Raw genomic sequence first — 21,134 nt, 5'->3', positions numbered from 1 at the left:
AGCCCCTCAACAACTGGTCTGTTTAGTAAATTATAAGCCCCTCATCAACTGGTCTGTTTAGTCAATTATAAGCCCCTCATCAACTGGTCTGTTTAGTCAATTATAAGCCCCTCATCAACTGGTCTGTTTAGTCAATTATAAGCCCCTCATCAACTGGTCTGTTTAGTCAATTATAAGCCCCTCAACAACTGGTCTGTTTAGTCAATTATAAGCCCCTCAACAACTGGCCTGTTTAGTAAATTATAAGCCCCTCAACAACTGGTCTGTTTAGTAAATTATAAACCCCTCATCAACTGGTCTGTTTAGTCAATTATAAGCCCCTCATCAACTGGTCTGTTTAGTCAATTATAAGCCCCTCATCAACTGGTCTGTTTAGTCAATTATAAGCCCCTCAACTCATCTGTTTAGTAAATTATAAGCCCCTCAACAACTGGTCTGTTTAGTAAATTATAAGCCCCTCATCAACTGGTCTGTTTAGTCAATTATAAGCCCCTCAACTCATCTGTTTAGTAAATTATAAGCCCCTCAACAACTGGTCTGTTTAGTAAATTATAAGCCCCTCATCAACTGGTCTGTAAATGCACTGTGTGACTATGGGATTGCCTACGTATTTCCCACCTTCATATCCTAACCTCTTTGTATGACTCCTCCCCTGTCTTCTGAACAAGTACCCGTGGTTTGTTAGATACAACACCATTGACCTGTATGACATGATACCATGTCACATTGCACAGCAGACTATCCAGATGGCAGAGACATTCCAGTGCAAGAGAGTTTAAGTTCGACTGTGGGATCCCATTCAATTCCTTCAATTAAACCCCTTCGTTCAAGTCTCTTCTGTGTGAAGTCGAACTTCCTGGAGTGACATTTTGAATGTAGCAGCATTTGAAATCGGCCATGACACATAATAAATAATATGCAGACGCTTTTATCCAAAGCGTCTTAGTCATTTGTGCATACATTTTTACATGTGGGTGGTCCCAGGAATCAATAATAATATAATAATATGCCATTTAGCAGACGCTTTTATCCAAAGCGACTTACAGTCATGCGTGCATACATTTTTTTTGTGTGTATGGGTGGTCCCGGGGATTGAACCCACTACCTTGGCGCTACAAGCGCCGTGCTCTACCAGCTGAGCTACAGAGGACCACATCAATCAGACTACCCCGGCGTTACAGGTTCCCTGATCTACCAGCTGAGCTACAGAGGACCACATCAATCAGACTACCCCGGCGTTACAGGTTCCCTGATCTACCAGCTGAGCTACAGAGGACCACATCAATCAGACTACCCCGGCGTTACAGGTTCCCTGATCTACCAGCTGAACTACAGTGATTTATTATCACGCTGATACAGCACTGAAAACAAATCGCGTGAGCGTTCCGATAGCATCTATTTTTTGTGACTGCTACACCAGTGGCATAACAGGGACGGACGTCAGAAGAGCCAGCCACTAAGTTTTCCTAAATTGACTGTCTCTCAAGAACGATAATTAAGGGGGGGGGGGGGTCATTGCTGTTCTTAGGATAAAATATTACAATTGAAAGTAAATGTAAAGTGTCAATGTCTTGTGGCCTCAAATTCCTTAGTTGGTTTCAGTTGTAGTCTTTCCATTTTAGTGTTTACTATAATTGGACAACAAACTCCCCTTTTTAGTGAACTCGCCTCTTCAAAAAAAACTAAAATGACAGGATTTAGTCTCCCTTGGCCATGGCTTCTGAGATGGAAACCTGGGTAATGTTCATTACAGAACGCAACAGATAATATTTAGTAACTTCTTGCAACAAAGCTAAAATTTAAGCAATTTGTTATTGGCCAAGTCCAGGTAGTCCCTCCCTGTTTCAGTCCATTTTCTTCCATTCGGTACCAAATGAACACAACACAGAGGACTCGGCAGGGTGGAGGAGGAGGAGGAGGAGGAGGAGGACTCGGCAGGGTGGAGGAGGAGGACTCGGCAGGGTGGAGGAGGAGGAGGCCGGGTGGAGGAGGAGGAAGAGGAGGACTCGGCCGGGAAGCCACTATAAAACACAGCATCGCTCTCTGATCCGCTTAGCCAGGCTCTTCCTCTTCTTCTTTCCGTTCTTCTCCTTGCCGTCCTCCATTTTTCTGGCTCTGATCTCACGCATCAGGTCAAAAAAGACCTGTAAGGAAGAGAGCATTTGATTGGTCATTGATTTTTCCACTGGGGGGGGGGGGGTCGCCAAATAATTTCACTGAGCATAGCTTCATGAGCAGATACAGAACAGGCCTAGTTATGATACTGTAAACCTACTCCTACTATGTTTCTGTACACAAGTTTAGCATTTCTTTGGCAGTTTGCCTCCCCTCTATACCCATTGTATGACCTCACCCGGCACGAACAACCACATATCACAAACAATTGTTATGGCCAAAAATGACACACTGGTTTCCTACCCTGTAAGCAGTCTAAGGACAAGGTATGACAGCAATCCATTTTTTTTTTTCTGGCACTGTTTCCAAATGCTAACTTTAGGAAACTAAACCAAAGCATGGATTGCTTTCATACTTGGTCCATAGACGGCTTACAGGGTAAAGAAACCAATGTGTCATTTTGTAATTTAGGTAAACTATCCCCTTTTTAAATTAAATCATAACCTAAATCAGGTCTGTCTCACGGTTGTTGGATGCATTGCTAAGAACAATCATGAGTTGTCCAACCACACCCCACTATTTGCTGCCTGGAGCAGTGATGTCATGGAGACGTGGGATTGCTTCAACACAATGAATCAAATGATCAACAATGAATCCACAAATGCAGGTGATAACGGCCACTTGACTATCTGCCACCAGACTGAATTTACATTTAGGTGGAGAGGGACAGGTAAGTGTTCTATTGAGGATCTTACATTTTTATTTTATTTTACATTTTTAGTCATTTAGCAGACGCTCTTATCCAGAGCGACTTAGTGAGTGCATACATATTCATATTGTGTTTGTCAGTAAGGCTGCAATTCAATACAAATTTAAGTTGTCACGTGCACAAGTACAGTGAAATGCCTTTCTTGCTAGCTCTTTCCCAACAATGCAGTAATCAATCAGTAGTACTATAAGGTAAAGTAAAAACAAAAAACACATGAGAAATAGAAATAAGAACTCTAGAGAGTAACTATATACAGGGTCAGTTACAATGTTCAGAGATACTGGAGGGGTAGATGTGTATAGGGGTAAGGTGACTATATACAGGGTCAGTTACAATGCCATATTAACAATGTGCAGGGATACTGGAGTGATAGAGGTAGATATGTATAGGGGTCAGGTGACTAGGCATCAGGATATGATAAACAGAGTAGCAGCAGCTTGTACAGTGAGGGGAAAAAAAGTATTTGATCCCCTGCTGATTTTGTACATTTGCCCACTGACAAAGACATGATCAGTCTATAATGTTAATGGTAGGTTTATTTGAACAGTGAGAGACAGAATAACAACAACAAAAATCCAGAAAAACACATGTCAAAAATGTTATAAATTGATTTGCATTTTAATGAGGGAAATAAGTATTTGACCCCTCTGCAAAACATGATTTAGCACTTGGTGGCAAAACCCTTGTTGGCAATCACAGAGGTCAGACGTTTCTTGTAGTTGGCCACCAGGTTTGCACACATCTCAGGAGGGATTTTGTCCCACTCCTCTTTGCAGATCTTCTCCAAGTCATTAAGGTTTCGAGGCTGACGTTTGGCAACTCGAACCTTCAGCTCCCTCCACAGATTTTCTATGGGCTAGGCCACTCCAGGACCTTAATGTGCTTCTTCTTGAGCCACTCCTTTGTTGCCTTGGCCTTGTGTTTTGGGTCATTGTCATGTTGGAATACCCATCTTCGACCCATTTTCAATGCCCTGGCTGAGGGAAGGAGGTTCTCACCCAAGATTTGACGGTGCATGGCCCCGTCCATCTTCCCTTTGATGTGATGAAGTTGTCCTGTCCCCTTAGCAGAAAAACACCCCCAAAGCATAATGTTTCCACCTCCATGTTTGACGGTGGGGATGGTGTTCTTGGGGTCATAGGCAGCATTCCTCCTCCTCCAAACACGGCATGTTGAGTTGATGCCAAAGAGCTCGATTTTGGTCTCATCTGACCACAACACTTTCACCCAGTTCTCCTCTGAATCATTCAGATTTTCATTGGCAAACTTCAGACGGGCCTGTATATGTGCTTTCTTGAGCAGGGGGACCTTGCGGGCGCTGCAGGATTTCAGTCCTTCACGGCGTAGTGTGTTACCAATTGTTTTCTTGGTGACTATGGTCCCAGCTGCCTTGAGATCATTGACAAGATCCTCCCGTGTAGTTCTGAGCTGATTCCTCACCGTTCTCATGATCTTCGCAACTCCACGAGGTGAGATCTTGTATGGAGCCCCAGGCCGAGGGAGATTGACAGTTCTTTTGTGTTTCTTCCATTTGCGAATAATCGCACCAACTGTTGTCACCTTCTCACCAAGCTGCTTGGCGATGGTTTTGTAGCCCATTCCAGCCTTGTGTAGGTCTACAATCTTGTCCCTGACATCCTTGGAGAGCTCTTTGGTCTTGGCCATGGTGGAGAGTTTGGAATCTGATTGATTGATTGCTTCTGTGGACAGGTGTCTTTTATACAGGTAACAAACTGAGATTAGGAGCACTCCCTTTAAGAGTGTGCTCCTAATCTCAGCTCGTTACCTGTATAAAAGACACCTGGGAGCCAGAAATCTTTCTGATTGAGAGGGGGTCAAATACTTATTTCCCTCATTAAAATGCAAATCAATTTATAACATTTTTTACATGCGTTTTTCTGGATTTTTGTTGTTGTTATTCTGTCTCTCACTGTTCAAATAAACCTTCCATTAAAATTATAGACTGATCATTTCTTTGTCAGTGGGCAAACGTACAAAATCAGCAGGGGATCAAATACTTTTTCCCCCTCACTGTATGTGAGTGAGTGTGTGTGTAGAGTCAGTATGAATGTGTGTGTGTTGGAGTGTCAGTATGAATGTGTGTGTGTTGGAGTGTCAGTGTGTGAGTGAGTAGAGTACTGGGAGTGTGCATAAAATCAGTAAAAAAAAAAAAATACAAGGGTCAATGCAGACAGTCCGTGTAGCCATTTTGTTAGCTATTTAGCAGTCTTATAGCTTGGGGATAGAAGCGGTTCAGGAGCCTGTTGCTCCAGTACCGCTTGCTGTGCAGATACCGAGAGAACAGTCTATGACTTGGGTGATTGGAGTGTAACAATTTTCCAGGCCCCAGTGATGTACTGGGCTGTCCACACCACCCCCTGCAGCGCTATGTGATCGAGGGCGGTGCTATGGCCATACCAGGCGGTGATGCAGCCAGTCAATATGCTCTCAATGGTGCAGCTGTAGAACTTTGAGGATTTGAGGGCCTCATGCCAAATCTTTTCAACCTCATTTTCAACCTCCTGAACCTTCTTCACAACTGTGTGTGTGGACCATTTTTAAGTCTTTAGTGATTTGGACACCGAGGAACTTAACTCTCGACCCTCTCAACTGCAGCCCCGTTGATGTAGATGGGGGTGTGCTTGTCCCCCCCCCCCCCTTTCCTGTCGTCCACGATCAGCTCCTTTGTCTTACTGACGTTGAGGGAGAGGTTGTTGTCCAGGCACCACACTGCCAGGTCTCTGACCTCCTCCCTGTAGGCTGTCTCATCGTCACCGGTGATCAGGCCTACCACCGTCGTCTTGTCAGCAGTCGTAGATGGCCACGCAGTCGTGGGTGAACAGGGAGTACAAGAGGGGACTAAGCACACACCCCTGTGGGGCCCCCGTGTTGAGGGTCAGCGTGGCGGAGGTGATGTTGCCTACCCTCCTCACCACCTGGGGTCGGCCCGTCAGGAAGTCCAGGTATCCAGTTGCAGAGGGAGGTGTTCGCTTGGAGGGCACTATTGTGTGTTCACTATGAAGTGTTCAGTCCAAGGGTCCCCGGCTTGGTGACGATGGCAGTGTGGAGTGCAATTGACATTGGATCTGTTGGGGCGGTATGCAAACCGGAGTGGGTCTACGGTGGAGATGAATGAGTTGACGTGTGACATGACCAGCCTTTCAAAATCACTTCATGATTTACTGATGAGTGCTACAGGGCGGTAGGCATTGTGGCAGGTAGCTTTAGAGTTGTTGGGAACAGGAATGATGGAGGTCAGCTTGAGATGTGGGGATTACAGACAGACTGGGGACAAGGAGAGGTTAAATCATTTGTGAATATGCCCTGCCAGCTGTTCTGCGCATGCTCTGAGAACGTGGCCTGGAATACCGTCCGGCCCCGCGGCTTTGAGTGGTGACCTCATGTTGGCCTCGGAGAGCGAGATCGCCCAGTCAGTTGGGTTGGTGGGGGCCCTTAAACACAGCGCCGTGCATTTTGACGAAGCATGCACAAACTGCATTGAGTTTGTCTGGTAGAGAGGCATCGTTGGGCAGATCACGGCTGGGTCTTCCTTTGTAATCCGTAACGGACTGTAGCCCCTGCCACATACGGCAGAGCTAATAATAATAATAATAATGAAGATTCCATCCTTGTTCCTATGTTGTCCGTTTGACTCTGCGGAGGTCGTAGCAGGACTTCTTGTAGTTGTTCCTGTCCTCATCCGTAGCCTCGGAATTGGCTGCGATAGCCCTGTGTGCGATAGCCACGTCCTTTAGCTTAGCGCCGACAAGGTTTCTGCAGCGTGTGCACTCACTGGCGCCCACACAAACACGCGTCTTCTGTATAGCATAATATGTCAGTAAGCCTAGAATTCAATAGATAATCACCATAGCAACATTGTCTTTGTTTACAGACTACTTCCTACACACTTTCTTTTTGTGATCTGTTGTTTCGCAAAAGACATTGAACAAAGACAACCCAGTACATTTTGAACACTTTCTCTTAAAACTGGAAACGTGAGGGTAGTCTACCTGAAGGCTTCTGGTTTTACAGTACCCAAAACACGCAGTTTTTTTATTATTATTCAATAACTAAATAATGCAATGCAAATTCAATTGAATTGAGCCGATGTAAAACACAACTATTACAATCGCATTCCTTCCTGTTTTTAAGAAAGACTGCACCACCGTGTGAATAAAAACAGACTAGTCCTGGAACGAAAAACCTCAACTGAAAGGGCTTTTTAGTCCTGGACTAGGCTTTAGTCTGTGTCTGAGAAATCCCCCCCCACCCCCCGTATGTAAAAAATAAAAAAATATCATCACCTTGTCAACATTGGCCCGAGTCTTGGCGGAGGTCTCCACGTAGCTGACGCCCCACTGCTCGGCCCGGGCCTTGGCCTCCTCGCCGCTCACCTGCCTCCGCTCCTCCAGGTCTGACTTATTACCCACCAGGAGGAAGGGAACATTCTCATCCTCCTTCACTCGCAGGATCTGTTCTCTGGAGAGAGGAGAGAGGGAGGTCATGTCATCCTATAGATTTCTGGAGAGAGGGAGGTCATGTCATCCTATAGATCTCTGGAGAGGAGAGAGGGAGGTCATGTCTTCCTATAGATCTCTGGAGAGGAGAGAGGGAGGTCATGTCATCCTATAGATCTCTGGAGAGAGGGAGGTCATGTCTTCCTATAGATCTCTGGAGAGGAGAGAGGGAGGTCATGTCATCCTATAGATCTCTGGAGAGGAGAGAGGGAGGTCATGTCATCCTATAGATCTCTGGAGAGGAGAGAGGGAGGTCATGTCATCCTATAGATCTCTGGAGAGAGGGAGGTCATGTCATCCTATAGATCTCTGGAGAGGAGAGAGGGAGGTCATGTCATCCTATAGATCTCTGGAGAGGAGAGAGGGAGGTCATGTCATCCTATAGATCTCTGGAGAGGAGAGAGGGAGGTCATGTCATCCTATAGATCTCTGGAGAGAGGGAGGTCATGTCATCCTATAGATCTCTGGAGAGGAGAGAGGGAGGTCATGTCATCCTATAGATCTCTGGAGAGGAGAGAGGGAGGTCATGTCATCCTATAGATCTCTGGAGAGGAGAGAGGGAGGTCATGTCATCCTATAGATCTCTGGAGAGAGGGAGGTCATGTCATCCTATAGATCTCTGGAGAGAGGGAGGTCATGTCATCCTATAGATCTCTGGAGAGGAGAGAGGGAGGTCATGTCATCCTCTAGATCTCTGGAGAGGAGAGAGGGAGGTCATGTCTTCCTATAGATCTCTGGAGAGGAGAGAGGGAGGTCATGTCTTCCTATAGATCTCTGGAGAGGAGAGAGGGAGGTCATGTCTTCCTATAGATCTCTGGAGAGAGGATGGAATGAATTCCTGAACTGACCCCAAACCTGGTCTCTCCTTTTCACTTCAAAGGCCGCTCTTATTACCTGAAGTCAGCGGTGGCGGCGAACGACTCGGCCTCGGTGATGGAGAAGACGCAGAGGAAGCCCTCACCGCTGCGGAAGTAGTTGTCTCGGATGGCGGCGTAGTCCTCCTGGCCCGCTGTGTCCAGGATGTCGATCTGCACCTCCTCTCCGTCCAGCACCACCTTCTTCCTGTAGCTGTCTGCCTTGGTGGGCTCGTAGTCCTCCACAAACTGATGGGAGGGAGAGAAGTAGGAGGAAGAAGTTTCTTTATAAGACGAGGTTACATTATATAATAAAATGTTTGAAGATTAAACCACAGTGTCATTTTGGCCTAAGCAGACCATCACCTGACAGAATTGAGGAAGAGAGAAGTCCTTTTGAGAGTGGACAATTGGGGACCTTAGTGGGGAGTGGCACTCTGCCCAGACAGGTCAACAGTTAGTTATAGGTTATTGACGTGCTACCAAGTTTCCACTGCATTGATATCAGTGACCAGGAGTGTCCATTTTCAGGACATGTTGGTCCTGTTAGAATATTCTTAAAAAGCATCCTTCCTTCCTTGAAGTAATCACTGAACTGACTGGCTCGGTGTATGCAAGCTTTTCCACTGCATTGATTTCATTTTTTACATTTTTAATAATTTAGCAGACGCTCTTATCCAGAGCGACTTACAGGAGCAATTAGGGTTAAGTGCCTTGCTCAAGGGCACATCGACAGATTTTTCACCTAGTCGGCTCGGGGATTAGAACCAGCGACCTTTCGGTTACTGGCACAACGCTCTTAACCACTAAGCTACCTGCCGCTTTCACTGGTTATGTCGTGTCAGAACAGTGATTACGTCAAGGAAGGAAGAAAACATTTTGAAGAGTATTCGAACAGGCCACCGATGAGTGGAGAGCAGGAACGATGATGGGGTTTGACACGCGTCAACGTCTCACCTCGTCGTACATGAACTGTAGGGTGAGGGCTGACTTGCCCACTCCTCCGCTCCCCACCATGATCACCTTGTGGAGGGCCAGAGAGTTCTGCCCCTTGGGCTTGTTGGCTGTCATGACCGCTCACTCACAGGAAGAAGGAAAAGAAAGGGGGGGGCGAGAGAGAAAGGGGGAGACGTGACGTTTGAAAGTCAGAGAATCAGGAGAGGGAGGTAAAGTCCCAGCATTAAGGGTGATCCGACAGTCCCTGTGAATACAAAAACAAAACAAAGAATTGTTTAAAAAAAATCACTGTTCATAGTAGCAGTCTAGTGATAAAATCTCATGCTTTGAAAAACGTTCCATCTCGCTGAAAAAAAAAAAAGAAATCTCCAGACATACAGTAGGCCAATGTTGCCATGGATAATTTAGATTACCTGCACTTTGAAATACAGTAAATTCAATTCCCCCAGAGTTTCATTCATGTCCACCTTGCATTTTATGACGCTCCTCTACAATGACGTGGCATTAAAGTCACATGACCAGCTGGTGGCGGCTCAGTTCAGGGTAGGAAAAATAAAAGTGATTGTCTTGTGACGTCTAGGCCTACTTGTAACAAACTAAAAGGGACGATAAGTCATATTTCAGTTGAGGACCTGTCATAAAAAGATGTAAAAAGAAGCTAGTGGTTATTTGGCCATTTACAAAAGCAAGCAGATATTCATAGAAATCAGATGCAAGATCCTCATTCTCAGACACCAGTCGATGCATCCGAGGCCAAACCAGTTCTCCTAGCCATTGGTGATAGGCTAAAGGGATGGCATTGTTTTATGCAGTTGGTTTGTTTATGCAAACACTGTTTTAGTGCTACATCAGAACACAATCAGTCTTTTCTAAAGCCAGAGAGAGAGTGGGAGGGAGAGAGGGAGGGAGGGAGAGAGGGAGAGAGGGAGGGAGAGAGGGAGGGAGGGAGGGAGGGAGAGAGGGAGGGAGAGAGGGAGAGAGGGAGGGAGAGAGGGAGAGAGGGAGAGAGGGAGAGAGGGAGAGAGGGAGAGAGAGAGGGAGAGAGGGAGGGAGAGAGAGGGAGGGAGGGATAGAGGGAGGGAGGGATAGAGGGAGGGAGGGAGGGATAGAGGGAGGGAGGGATAGAGGGAGGGATAGAGGGAGGGAGGGAGGGATAGAGGGAGAGAGGGAGGGATAGAGGGAGAGAGGGAGGGAGGGAGGGAGGGATAGAGGGAGGGAGGGAGGGAGGGATAGAGGGAGGGAGGGAGGGAGGGAGGGAGGGAGGGATAGAGGGAGGGAGGGAGGGAGGGATAGAGGGAGGGAGGGAGGGAGGGATAGAGGGAGGGAGGGAGGGAGGGATAGAGGGAGGGAGGGAGGGAGGGATAGAGGGAGGGAGGGAGGGATAGAGGGAGGGAGGGAGGGAGGGAGGGAGGGAGGGATAGAGGGAGGGAGGGAGGGAGGGATAGAGGGAGGGAGGGAGGGAGGGAGGGAGGGAGGGATAGAGGGAGGGAGGGAGGGAGGGAGGGAGGGAGGGAGGGAGGGAGGGAGGGAGGGAGGGAGGGAGGGAGGGAGGGAGAGAGAGGGCAACACCCCCTTTCAGTCTCAGTAGCTGGCCATTCCTCATCGAATTTCACATCAGTCCGAAGTGTCGTTTTAAGGGGGGGGGGGGGTTTCAACAAGAAAATCCTTCGCTATTTCAGTGTTTACTGTCCTTTTTGAACATATACAGGCCATTGGTTTTTGCCTCGGACCCAAATTGAACCAGGTTGTCTGTCGCGATCTGGAAAAATATTTGTAACGCTATATTGATAGTAAATGTTCCAAATATATGACAAGGGAACAACAGTCACACCTTTTTTCCATTGCCAATAATTCCATTTTGCCCATAATCTTGATAAAGAATGTTAAGCTCACTGGTTTGAGACCACAAAATCCCAAATCTGCCAAATAGTGCTGCTAATATCTATTGAAAATACTGTGATAAGAAAAATAGTTTCCAAGGTAAAATTATTTTAAAAAATATATAGGTTCATTATTTCTACACAACCTACCTGGGTTTTAGTCAGTTTAGGGTCAGACTGGAGTATTTTTTATTTTATAACATCACTACTAGCTACAGTGGTTAGCTTAGCTAGCTCGGAGGAAGTATTTAGTGTTGTGTGGATAGCTAGCTACCATCCCATAGCCTGCATATGAAGTGTGACTGTCTCATGACATTTAACCGTGGATGTATGGAGAAAAGAACCCCTTTTTTTTTCTTGTCAACCCTGTTGGCTCCCACATGTGGGGGTTCATGCTCTCTGATTGGCGCAAAATCAAGTTGTTGGCCAATGACGCACAACCGGTAGGTTCGTCGCCACCGGGGTCAACACGCAGCAGGTACCGCTTCTGTTCTAGCAAGAGAAGGAACGGCCTCCCCGCTGCGATAAGCACCCATCGGCGATGAGATTCTCGGTGTGTTTCATGCGGCACCTTCTAATAATGCAGCACAAGCGATTATAGGCTAATATAGTATAGCCTAGAATGGTATATAGTATTATTATTATTATTATTATTTTTATTATTATTATTATTATTATTATAGTAGCCTGTAGTGTGAGGGCACTGTTGAGGGCAGCATACCATGAAAGGGTGGTTCAGCCTAGGTCCTCACAGACAGAGAGGGGACTGGCAGAACAGATGCGATGACATCACTCATGTGGGTGACGGATCAGTGTTCAGAGGCGTCGCTCATCTCTCACATTTAGGACAAAGGCCTATGTTAGAATCTACAGTACAAGAAAAGTATGACATTCCATGGGCCATCACATCATCTAGGCTGTTTCTGGTGGTGGGCTAATGGCCAATTTGATCAACAAATGCCTTGAATAATCCTAGTCAATACAATTAAAGAATCTACAAAAAAAAAAAGACTTAAGCATACTGATATCGGTTGCTCAGTCACCTCAACCGAGGCCTAGCTGTGTTCAAATCTGCACTAGGCAGAAATCGTTCCGCCATTCCCTGGTTGCTAAAATTCTAATAGTATACCTAATTTCAGTTGATGTGACAAAACAAGCAAGTACAGTGTAGAGAATCATTGTTTCCATAACCAAACATATTGTATTTTCAACTGTACAAAACCGAAAGACATGAAACCGAAACTTAAGAACGGGAAGCATAGAAATAGCGCCCATAGAACAGATCTACCGCTTCTTAGACTTGCTTTTCAATGCGAATGACAGATCTATAACTGACATGTCTTTGTGAATTTGGACAGGTCTCCCAAACAGTTACATATTGCAGCTTTAAACAATAGGCCCTACTGGGTCATGTTCGGTACAAAACTGCAGAAAAGGCTCCGAAACTGGAAAGTATTGGCCCATCTGTACATGTCCAATTAGAAAACAACTCATTTTTCTGTTACAAGAAAAGTTTTGCCTAAATGAAATGACCCTGAACATTGTTACAAAACAAAATGTTTAAAAAAAAAGGCCATTTGGCCAACTGTAAAACTAGAGGTAGGCCTATTTCTTGAACTGGACCGAGTGGAACTAGGGTGTCATCACTCGCTCTAACATCACAGCGTCATCGATGGAATTCCAGCACCTCCCTGAGTTTTTAAAGCTGGCCCTCGAAATGTGCGAGGGAGTGCCGCAATATTGGCAATGCATGCCACATCGGTCTGCCTTTTTTTTAGGCTGTTTTCTCTTCATTTGATTAGCTATAGACAGTGACGTCATCTGATTACCATGTTCGTATAGACATTGATCTATACAGCAGCGATGGAATGGAGGACAGGATCTGGAGGTAGCTCCCACCATAGAATAGCAATAGTTGAATCAGGAGTTGGAATCTAGCAAATATGTGGAAACGCAGGGGGGGGGGTAAACAGGGGTGTCCCAAGGACCAGTTTGGGAGGAGGAAGAAGTATTCTTAACTTGCCTAGCTATCTGCTGGAAAAATCAGAGCCCACTTTATCAGCTTCATTCATCAGCCATTTTAAAGTTGTCCATACACACTGATCCTGAGTCAGTTTATCATTTCCCCCCACTAAGGGTTAAGATAACTGGGGAAGCTGATCCTAGATCTGCACCTAGTTGAAACTTTTCACCCCCGGAGAGGTGAGAAATAGGGATCCCTTTGGATCACGAACCCCCCGAGGGCAGTGCACGGATCTCCGTAGGGCTGGGCGATATAGCGTGAATACCTGTATGGATTTTTACAATACCGTCTATAACGATATTTTGATTCGATGTTAAATTCAATTAAATGTTCTACAAATTGAACTACTTCACTGTCAGTTTTGTCCTAGTTTGAGTATAAAACCCGTCAGAATGGAGAAATCACTTAGAATGTAATGTGCTGCTATTCAAGGGCCACGTAATTATAACTTTTATTATTCAGAAACATAAAATACTGTCATACCGGCAACAATTTAAAAAATAATTGTGATATGAAAAAAAAAAATATATATATATATAGATATGATATTTTGGCCATATCTCCCAGCCCTACCCTGACGGCAGTGAGTGGATCTCCGTCTGAACAACAATGCAAACACAGCCAAACCCAGATGGCAAACAAGCTCAACTCAACTGACAGCCTGTCATTAGCCTGTATGCCAACGACGTTTGTGTGACTTAAACTGGGTGGTGCCCCCACTCCCCAGCCTTTGTGTAGGCCTAAGCATGAACGGTCGTGCCCGAATCCGTCTTGCCTTCCCTCTTACTAAAAACGACACACCGTCTACTAAACATACTACATACTATTTAGAATGCGCTGTTTAGTAAAAAAATGTATGCAGTTGCAGTAATGAATAAACATACCAGGCTCACGCATACTGAGAATGCGTTATCTAATGCGCAATTCATTCGTTCATTTTTGCCCGTCCCCTTTATCTGATTTATCAGCTGTTGTCAAACACAAGTGGGTCTGAAAAATACTTACCTTCCTCACTAGCATGCAGCGATTCGTAACTAGATGAAAAGCCGAAATAATAAAATGACATCCTGGCATTTTAAAGCATACTCGATCATTTTAATTTCGCATGCTATAAAACGTTATATTTTTGCGTACACAATCGGTGTACTATTTAGAATGCAAGTACGGATACCTATTCGGACACTGACGATGTTGTTGCGCGTTGTGTTTTTTAATAAATTGTAGGCCAAAGGAGCCCATCTACCATCAAAAATAATATTTGCCTTTCTTGAACTAACACTTGTACCTTTCTTTTCTTACTAGTTAAATTTGTGACTTTGCCGATGGCTTTGAAGAACATTTTGCTTACTATGACCGATGTGGTTGTCTCGCCTAGCTATCTTAGTGCATTCACCTTGACTGTAAGTCGCTCTGGATAACAGCGTCTGCTATGCTAAATGACTAAAACGTGTATGGCCTCCAAGCTTCACTGTAAAGAACATATTGTACTGATGCAGGTAGTTCTGTGGGTATTGTTACCAGCTGAACGGTGTGATGGACATTCCAGATGCACCTCCTTTTGTTATTTCAATGACTGCCAGAAGTAGCTAGCTAGCTTTGTCCTGTTTTAGAAAAAGGTGAAGTGACTAAACATCCTGTTAGAAACACTACCCATCGGTTGCATCCCAAATGGCACCCCATTCCCGACATAGTGCACTCATAGCCCATAGGGCTCTGGTCAAAAGTAGTGCACTATAAAAAAGGAATAGTGTGCCATTTAAGTTTCCTTATTGGGAAAAGGACTCTCCCTGGCCAATTATTTACCCCAACACACCCAAAACAACAGCCAAGTTTCGAAGTTTTAGCCCATCCTCGATTTGTTTTCATGTTGACTTGCAAATTATTTATTTATTTTATTACCCTTTTTACCTGGTAAGTTGACTGAGAACACATTCTCATTTACAGCAATGACCTGGGGAATAGTTCCAGTGGAGAGGGGGATGAATGAGCCAATTGGAAGCTGGGGATGATTAGGTGGCCATGATGGTAAGAGGGCCATGGGATCTTTAGTGACCACAGAGAGTCGGGACACCCGTTTAACGTCCCATCTGAAAGACTGCACCCTACACAGGGCAATGTCCCCCTCACTGCCCTGGGGCACTGGGATCTCCTTAGACCAGAGGAAAGAGTAGCATCTGGTCTCCCACCCAGGGACCGACCAGGACCAACCCTGCTTAGCTTCAGGAGGCAAGCCAGCAGTGGGATGCAAGGTGGTATGCTTCTGGCAATCAGCTCAAAGTTATTTTTATTTAGGAAATCTGTAAATATAAGCAACCACAAGCACGGTAGGCTCATGCTCAAATTCACACTCGCCTAATCACACAGACAAGGTAGACACTACCTTTAAGATTACTAGGCCTAATGAGTCCACAAACTAAATGTTCTGTATTCTGAATCCAAGTCTTCCTCGACACAAAGACAACCTCCGAAACAAGTCACTGTCATTTCAAACTGGCATCTAGTAGCCTCAGTGACATTATGTAGGACTGTTCTGGGTTCGTCGGTGACATATTATATATATATATATATAATTTTTTTTATTACAAAAATTACAAGGCGCACGTGTGCTCCTAAGTTAAAATGTTGGAGCACACAAATAAATTTAGGTGCACAATGAAAAATACTTGATGAATTAAAGAGGCAAATCGGCAGTTAACTTTGTCTGGGCCACTAAAGGACATTGAGACTTGTCCCGAAGCCACTCCTGCATTATCTTGGCTGTGTGCTTAAGGTCGTTGTCCTGTTGGAAGGTGAACCTTCACCCCAGTCTGAAGTCCCGAGCGCTATGGAGCATATTTTCATCAAGGATCTCTGTACTTTGCTCCGTTCATCTTTCCCTCGATCCAGACTCCCAGTCCCTGCCGCTGAAAAACATCCCCATATCATGATGCTGCCACCATCATGCTTCACCGTAGGGATGGTGCCAGGTTTCCTCCAGACATGACGCTTGGCATTCAGGCCAAAGAGTTCAATCTTGGTTTCATCAGACCAGAGAATCTTGTTTCTCATGATCCGAGAGTCCTTTAGGTCCATTTAGACAAACTCCAAGCGGACTGTCATGTACCTTTTACTGAGGAGTGGCTTCCGTCTGGCCACTCTACCATAAAAGGCCTGATTTGGTGGAGTGCTGCAGAGATTGTTGTCCTTCTGGAAGTTTCTCCCATCTCCACAGAGGAACTTTGGAGCTTTGTCAGAGTGACCATCGGGTTCTTGGTCACCTCCCCCAAGGATGATCAATGGAAACAGGATGCACCTGAGCTCAATTTCGAGTCTCGTAGCGAAGGGTCTGAATACTTATTTACATAAGGTACACTACAAGTCAAAAGTTTTAGAACACCTACTCACACCTAGGGTTTTTCTTAATTTTTAATATTTTCTACATTGTAGAATAATAGTGAAGACATCAAAACTATGAAATAACACATATGGAATCATGTAGTAACCAAAAACAGTGTTCAATCAAAATATATTTTATATTAGAGATTCTTCAAATAGCCACCCTTTGCCTTGATGACAGCTTTGCACACTCTTGGCATTCTCTCAACCAGCTTCATGGAATGCATTTCAATTAACAGGTGTACCTTCTTTAAAAGTTAAGAAATTCCACAAATTAAGCAGAACATACCGGTGGGTCAATTCCTAAGACTCCGAGGCAAATGTAGTACAGACAGAGGTAATGGGTAATGATTTGCTCACCAGTTTCCTGCAACCCGGGTATGACACAGTAAGTACGCCTTGATCACACCGACCGCGTCATTACGCAAAATGGTACGCTGCATCATCTGGATATGTGTGCAACAAAAGTTCAACATTCATCTTCTGCTGCCATTTCTGTCAAGCCGTCTACACATAGTTTGACGCATACGTTCAATAAATCCAATGTACGCACCACACAGAACGCACTGCAGCTGCCTCTGCAACGCAATGCTGCAAGGCAAACGCAGTGTTCCAATGGAAATGAATGTACTTCTGGTGTACCAAAATGCAATGACGCTGTCGGTGTGATCGAGGCGTTACGGAATCGGCTAGATTGCGCGCACGGCGAAAACAAATGCGATGGGGAAATATTTTGAACGCTTGTTGATTTTTGATCACTTGAGGATGTTCCAAGTCATGACCGCGTCATTGCGTTTTGGTACACCAGAAGTACATATCCAGTGGAACGCTGCGTTTGCCTTGCTACATTGCGTTGCAGAGGCAGTTGCAGTGCGTTCTGTGTGGCGCATACGTTGGATTTATCGAATTTATGCATCAAAATGTATGCGTAGACGGGTTGACAGAAATGGTAGCAGAAGATGAATGTTGAACATTTGTTGCACACATCTAGATGATGCTGCGTACCATTTTGCGTAATGACGCGGTCGGTGTGATCAAGGCGTACTTACTGTATCATACCCGGGTTGCAGGAAACTGGTGAGCAAATCATTACCCATTATCTCTGTCTGTACTACAGTTGCCTCGGAGTCTTAGGAATTGACCCACCGGTATGTTCAGCTTAAGGTGTACTGGGTGGTTACTGACTGTAAAAGTGTATTCCTACTCTGCGGCTTGCAGAAGATGGTAGACTCCAACTTGTTTTCTTTATTTTTGTGGATTGTAAGATCCAAGACTTCTATCTGCTGTGAATTTGAGGTTGGGGTCAGATAAGTTCATAGCTCAGCTGGTAGAGCACGGCGCTTGTAACGCCAAGGTAGTGGGTTCGATCCCCGGGACCACCCATACACAAAAATGTATGCACGCATGACTAAGTCGCTTTGGATAAAAGCGTCTGCTAAATGGCATATTATTATTATTTATCTGAGAGAAGAGCGTCAGTACCGTTCCATACCAGTAGGACATCTATGCATCTTTGCCAAAGGGCGACGTTCTGGAAATATGGTTTTTTTGTGGACATCATAAATGGTCTCCTCCCAGTGTCCCATAAATAAATGAGCATAGTTTGGCGTGAATGCAGCCCCCATCGCTGTCCCCAGTGTCTGTTGGTGGAAACTGCCAGCATATTGGAAGTAATTTCATGTGAGGACTTTTTGGTGAGAGTTAGAATGAGGTAAGATACCCTCCGGTCTAGTGTTGAGATGGCGAGAGAGCGCTCGTTGGCCTGCGTCATACGGGATAATAGTGTAGAGAGACTGAACGCCAAGTGTAACCAAGTTGCTTTCGGTGTCGCATCAATAGTTATTGATGATCTCCTGAAGAAAAAAAACTGGCAATGCTGGCACAATTTTAGAGATGAAAGAAATCAACATACTGATATAGGGGTTCAACAGGGCTACTTTTACCTGACACTCGCGGACGGAAAATAGGTTTTTCCCATACTTATGTATTTTCGGTATGCCATAAATTGATTGTATCCCAATGTAATCTAGGTTTGAAATTATTCTGTTTGGGATTCCTGCAGTCAATTTGCAGTATACATAGTATTTATAGCCTACATTGGGTCTATACGAATCCTAGCTACTTTTGAAGCTCATCTCCTGAACAAGCTCTTCCTTTTTCCTGTCTGTGCCACCACATATTTGCATACTACCGAGGCTGTGGGACAGCGAATAAATAATTACGACACTTATTACCTTGGTGATTTTTTTCCCCTATGGCCACTGGTGCTCCCAAATAAAAATTCCAGGTAGCGCAGCAAAATATTTAAGAGGACACACTGTTCTCATTCCCCCAGATAAATGTCAAGTCATTGTTTTCCATGCACCTAGCCAGGTGCAAAGACCTTATCCATTAGAAACCTGCCTCTTCAGTCGAATGGGTATGAATGCAAAAGGTAAGAGAATAAAAAAAAAAAGGTGGATCTGATTCCACATAACTGAGTAGCTTCGATCCACCACTTGCAACACATTTTAGCTAACCACCACAATTAAATTATGGGAAGAGCGCACAACGTCTTCGTCCTGAGCTTCACATACAACAAGTGTCAAATCACCAGCCATTTGTATAACAAGTTGGCATCATGTAACTTATGCGCATATATAGGAATGGGTGTGGTTGGTATGTTTACCAAGTGTAAGAGGCAGACGTGTCTAGGATATTAATATCTAAATACTTATCCTATCATCTAGCCTGTCAACTGGTTTGTTGGTGCATGCGTTCAACAATATGGTCCTCTGTAGCTCAGCTGGTAGAGCACGGCGCTTGTAACGCCAAGGTAGTGGGTTCGATCCCCGGGACCACCCATACACAAAAATGTATGCACGCTTGACTGTAAGTCGCTTTGGATAAAAGCGTCTGCTAAATTGCATTATTATTATTATTATTATTTATATGGGTTGGAAAGCATACATTACAATTTGTACTGCCCACAATTAGCTGAAGCTTCGTGATGTTAAATTTGGTCATTTCATCAAATAGATTAAAACATTAGCTATTGACAAGTGCATCAGCTTACTATTTACTAGCTAAGCCATAGGGATGACCACATCGCCAGCTAATAAAAGCATCCATTCATTGGCTACACATTTCTAAATGGCTAGTTAGCTAGCTATTACTGTAGTTAGCTAGTAATGTGTACTTTAGTGTTATGATTTGCCATAATTGATCAACATGAAAAACAAACTGTTTTTACGTAGCTAGCTCACTAGTTATAGCGAGGCACCTGCTTACCAGAATGAAGGTGTCGTGTACGGTGTAAAACACACTTGCTGCTCGGTTGTCTCGGCTAACGACGTTAGTTAGCTACTGTAACTAACTGGATTAGTTGGTCGCCAAAAGTATCGGGAGGTCAAAAGACGACACGACGCACCAGTAGCTATTGTGGGATATGCTACGTTTTGTACCGCAGTATATGTCTTACAGGCTCTCCAAGTCTCTTCAAGTCAGTTTTGATACAAAAACCCCTCTGTCAGTCCATCATATTTAGCGAGCTAGCTAGCGCTAAAAGTGTGTTCAGCTAGCTAGCCGTGTTCTGCCCGGCCGGTGATGCTGTCCAAGCTGTCCACAAACGTACGTCGAATAAAAATTAAAATAAAAGCCAATAAATCAAAATCACATAGGCCTATAGCTTTTTCGTTCACCTTCTTGGACTATGCTCATGCGGGCATTTCTTCCAAATTGCTTGTAAAACAATCCTTTGCTCCTCGGCTCGGCAGACAGGTGTTTGGGGTGAAAGATGACTACAGGCCAGGGGTGTGGCCATGGTTTGTGATCATCACTAAAATCATTCACCAGCAAAGTTTCTCCACTAAATATGACGATGCCGCATGTAGCTAGTGTTTTATAATATTATTTTGTAGGCTGTAATGTTGAAAAACCCCGGGAAAAAAGACTAATAGTTTCTTCCCTCTCCCACTATTTGACTGACGAGGGGGCGATGTTTTGAATCCCCCCCGCACCTCCATCTTGGCACTCCCCCACCCATTCTAAATAATATTTTCAAAGCAATAAAAGCATTTATTAATGTCTACATTTGTTTTTGCCACGTTTATTCTATTAGACACCTTAAATGCATACTTTTTAAATTATGTGAGATAAAAATAAAAACATTTTCCTTAAAGTAAAATTTTTATAAAGCACTGTTACTATCCCCACAACAAAACAATACTTCAATACATGTAATTTTGTCCCTTAAACATTTAATTGAAATACTGTATATAGTGCTATCTATATAGTTAAAAAACATTTGATTTTACTTACCCCTGCATGTTGGAACTCGGAGCCTAAGATTTTCACTGTACCCTGCAATCAAACCTGCAACCCTGTAAATGTGACTATTAAACACTCTGAATCTATAGAATTTCATTCGTTCTTATGGAGGCTTCTTCTGGGGAGTTCCAATATGGCCTCTCATTGGCAAAAACATAGCATCAGCAATCCAGGGTTTATATACATCACTGCTCCCAACTAATGATCCTTCCACATTTACATTCTAGTCATTTAGCAGCCGCCCTAGCGTTTATCCAGAGTGACTTACAACAGTGAGTGCATACATTTTCATACTGGTCACACGTGGGAATCAAACCCACAACCCTGGCGTTGCAA

General features: G+C 44.5%; 1 protein-coding gene across 2 annotated transcripts; it reads right to left on the bottom strand.

Annotated features, from left to right (window-relative positions):
* Positions 1-910: 910 nt before the first annotated feature.
* Positions 911-20,345, bottom strand: LOC311146849 (ras-related protein Ral-A). 2 transcript variants are annotated; one of them, XM_084183453.1, is made up of 5 exons: positions 19,761-20,315; positions 9,213-9,456; positions 8,296-8,504; positions 7,189-7,363; positions 911-2,144 (listed from the first exon to the last, which is right to left on the bottom strand). In XM_084183453.1, exons 2-5 carry the CDS (start codon positions 9,324-9,326, stop codon positions 2,022-2,024), a joined length of 621 nt encoding a protein of 206 aa, XP_084039579.1. In that variant the 5' UTR covers positions 9,327-9,456; positions 19,761-20,315; the 3' UTR covers positions 911-2,021. The 2 variants fall into 2 exon arrangements, with proteins under 2 accessions (XP_084039579.1, XP_084039580.1); XM_084183454.1 differs by having other exon boundaries at positions 914-2,144; positions 20,171-20,345.
* Between the last annotated feature and the right edge of the window lie 789 nt (positions 20,346-21,134).

Source organism: Coregonus lavaretus (assembly GCF_964263955.1).
Source record: "Coregonus lavaretus genome assembly, chromosome: 19".
In the NCBI taxonomy this organism is placed as follows: domain Eukaryota; kingdom Metazoa; phylum Chordata; class Actinopteri; order Salmoniformes; family Salmonidae; genus Coregonus; species Coregonus lavaretus.
Note: the sequence above shows the minus strand (reverse complement) of the source record. Positions and strands in the feature narration are given on the sequence as shown.

Coding starts and splice junctions, on each gene's coding strand:
- LOC311146849 (XM_084183454.1), bottom strand. CDS start 9,326: ATGACAGCCAACAAGCCCAAGGGGCAGAACTCTCTGGCCCTCCACAAG. Junction 8,505..9,212: donor TACAGTTCATGTACGACGAG/GTGAGACGTTGA, acceptor CCCTCCCATCAG/TTTGTGGAGGACTACGAGCC. Junction 7,364..8,295: donor GCCGCCACCGCTGACTTCAG/GTAATAAGAGCG, acceptor TCCTCTCTCCAG/AGAACAGATCCTGCGAGTGA.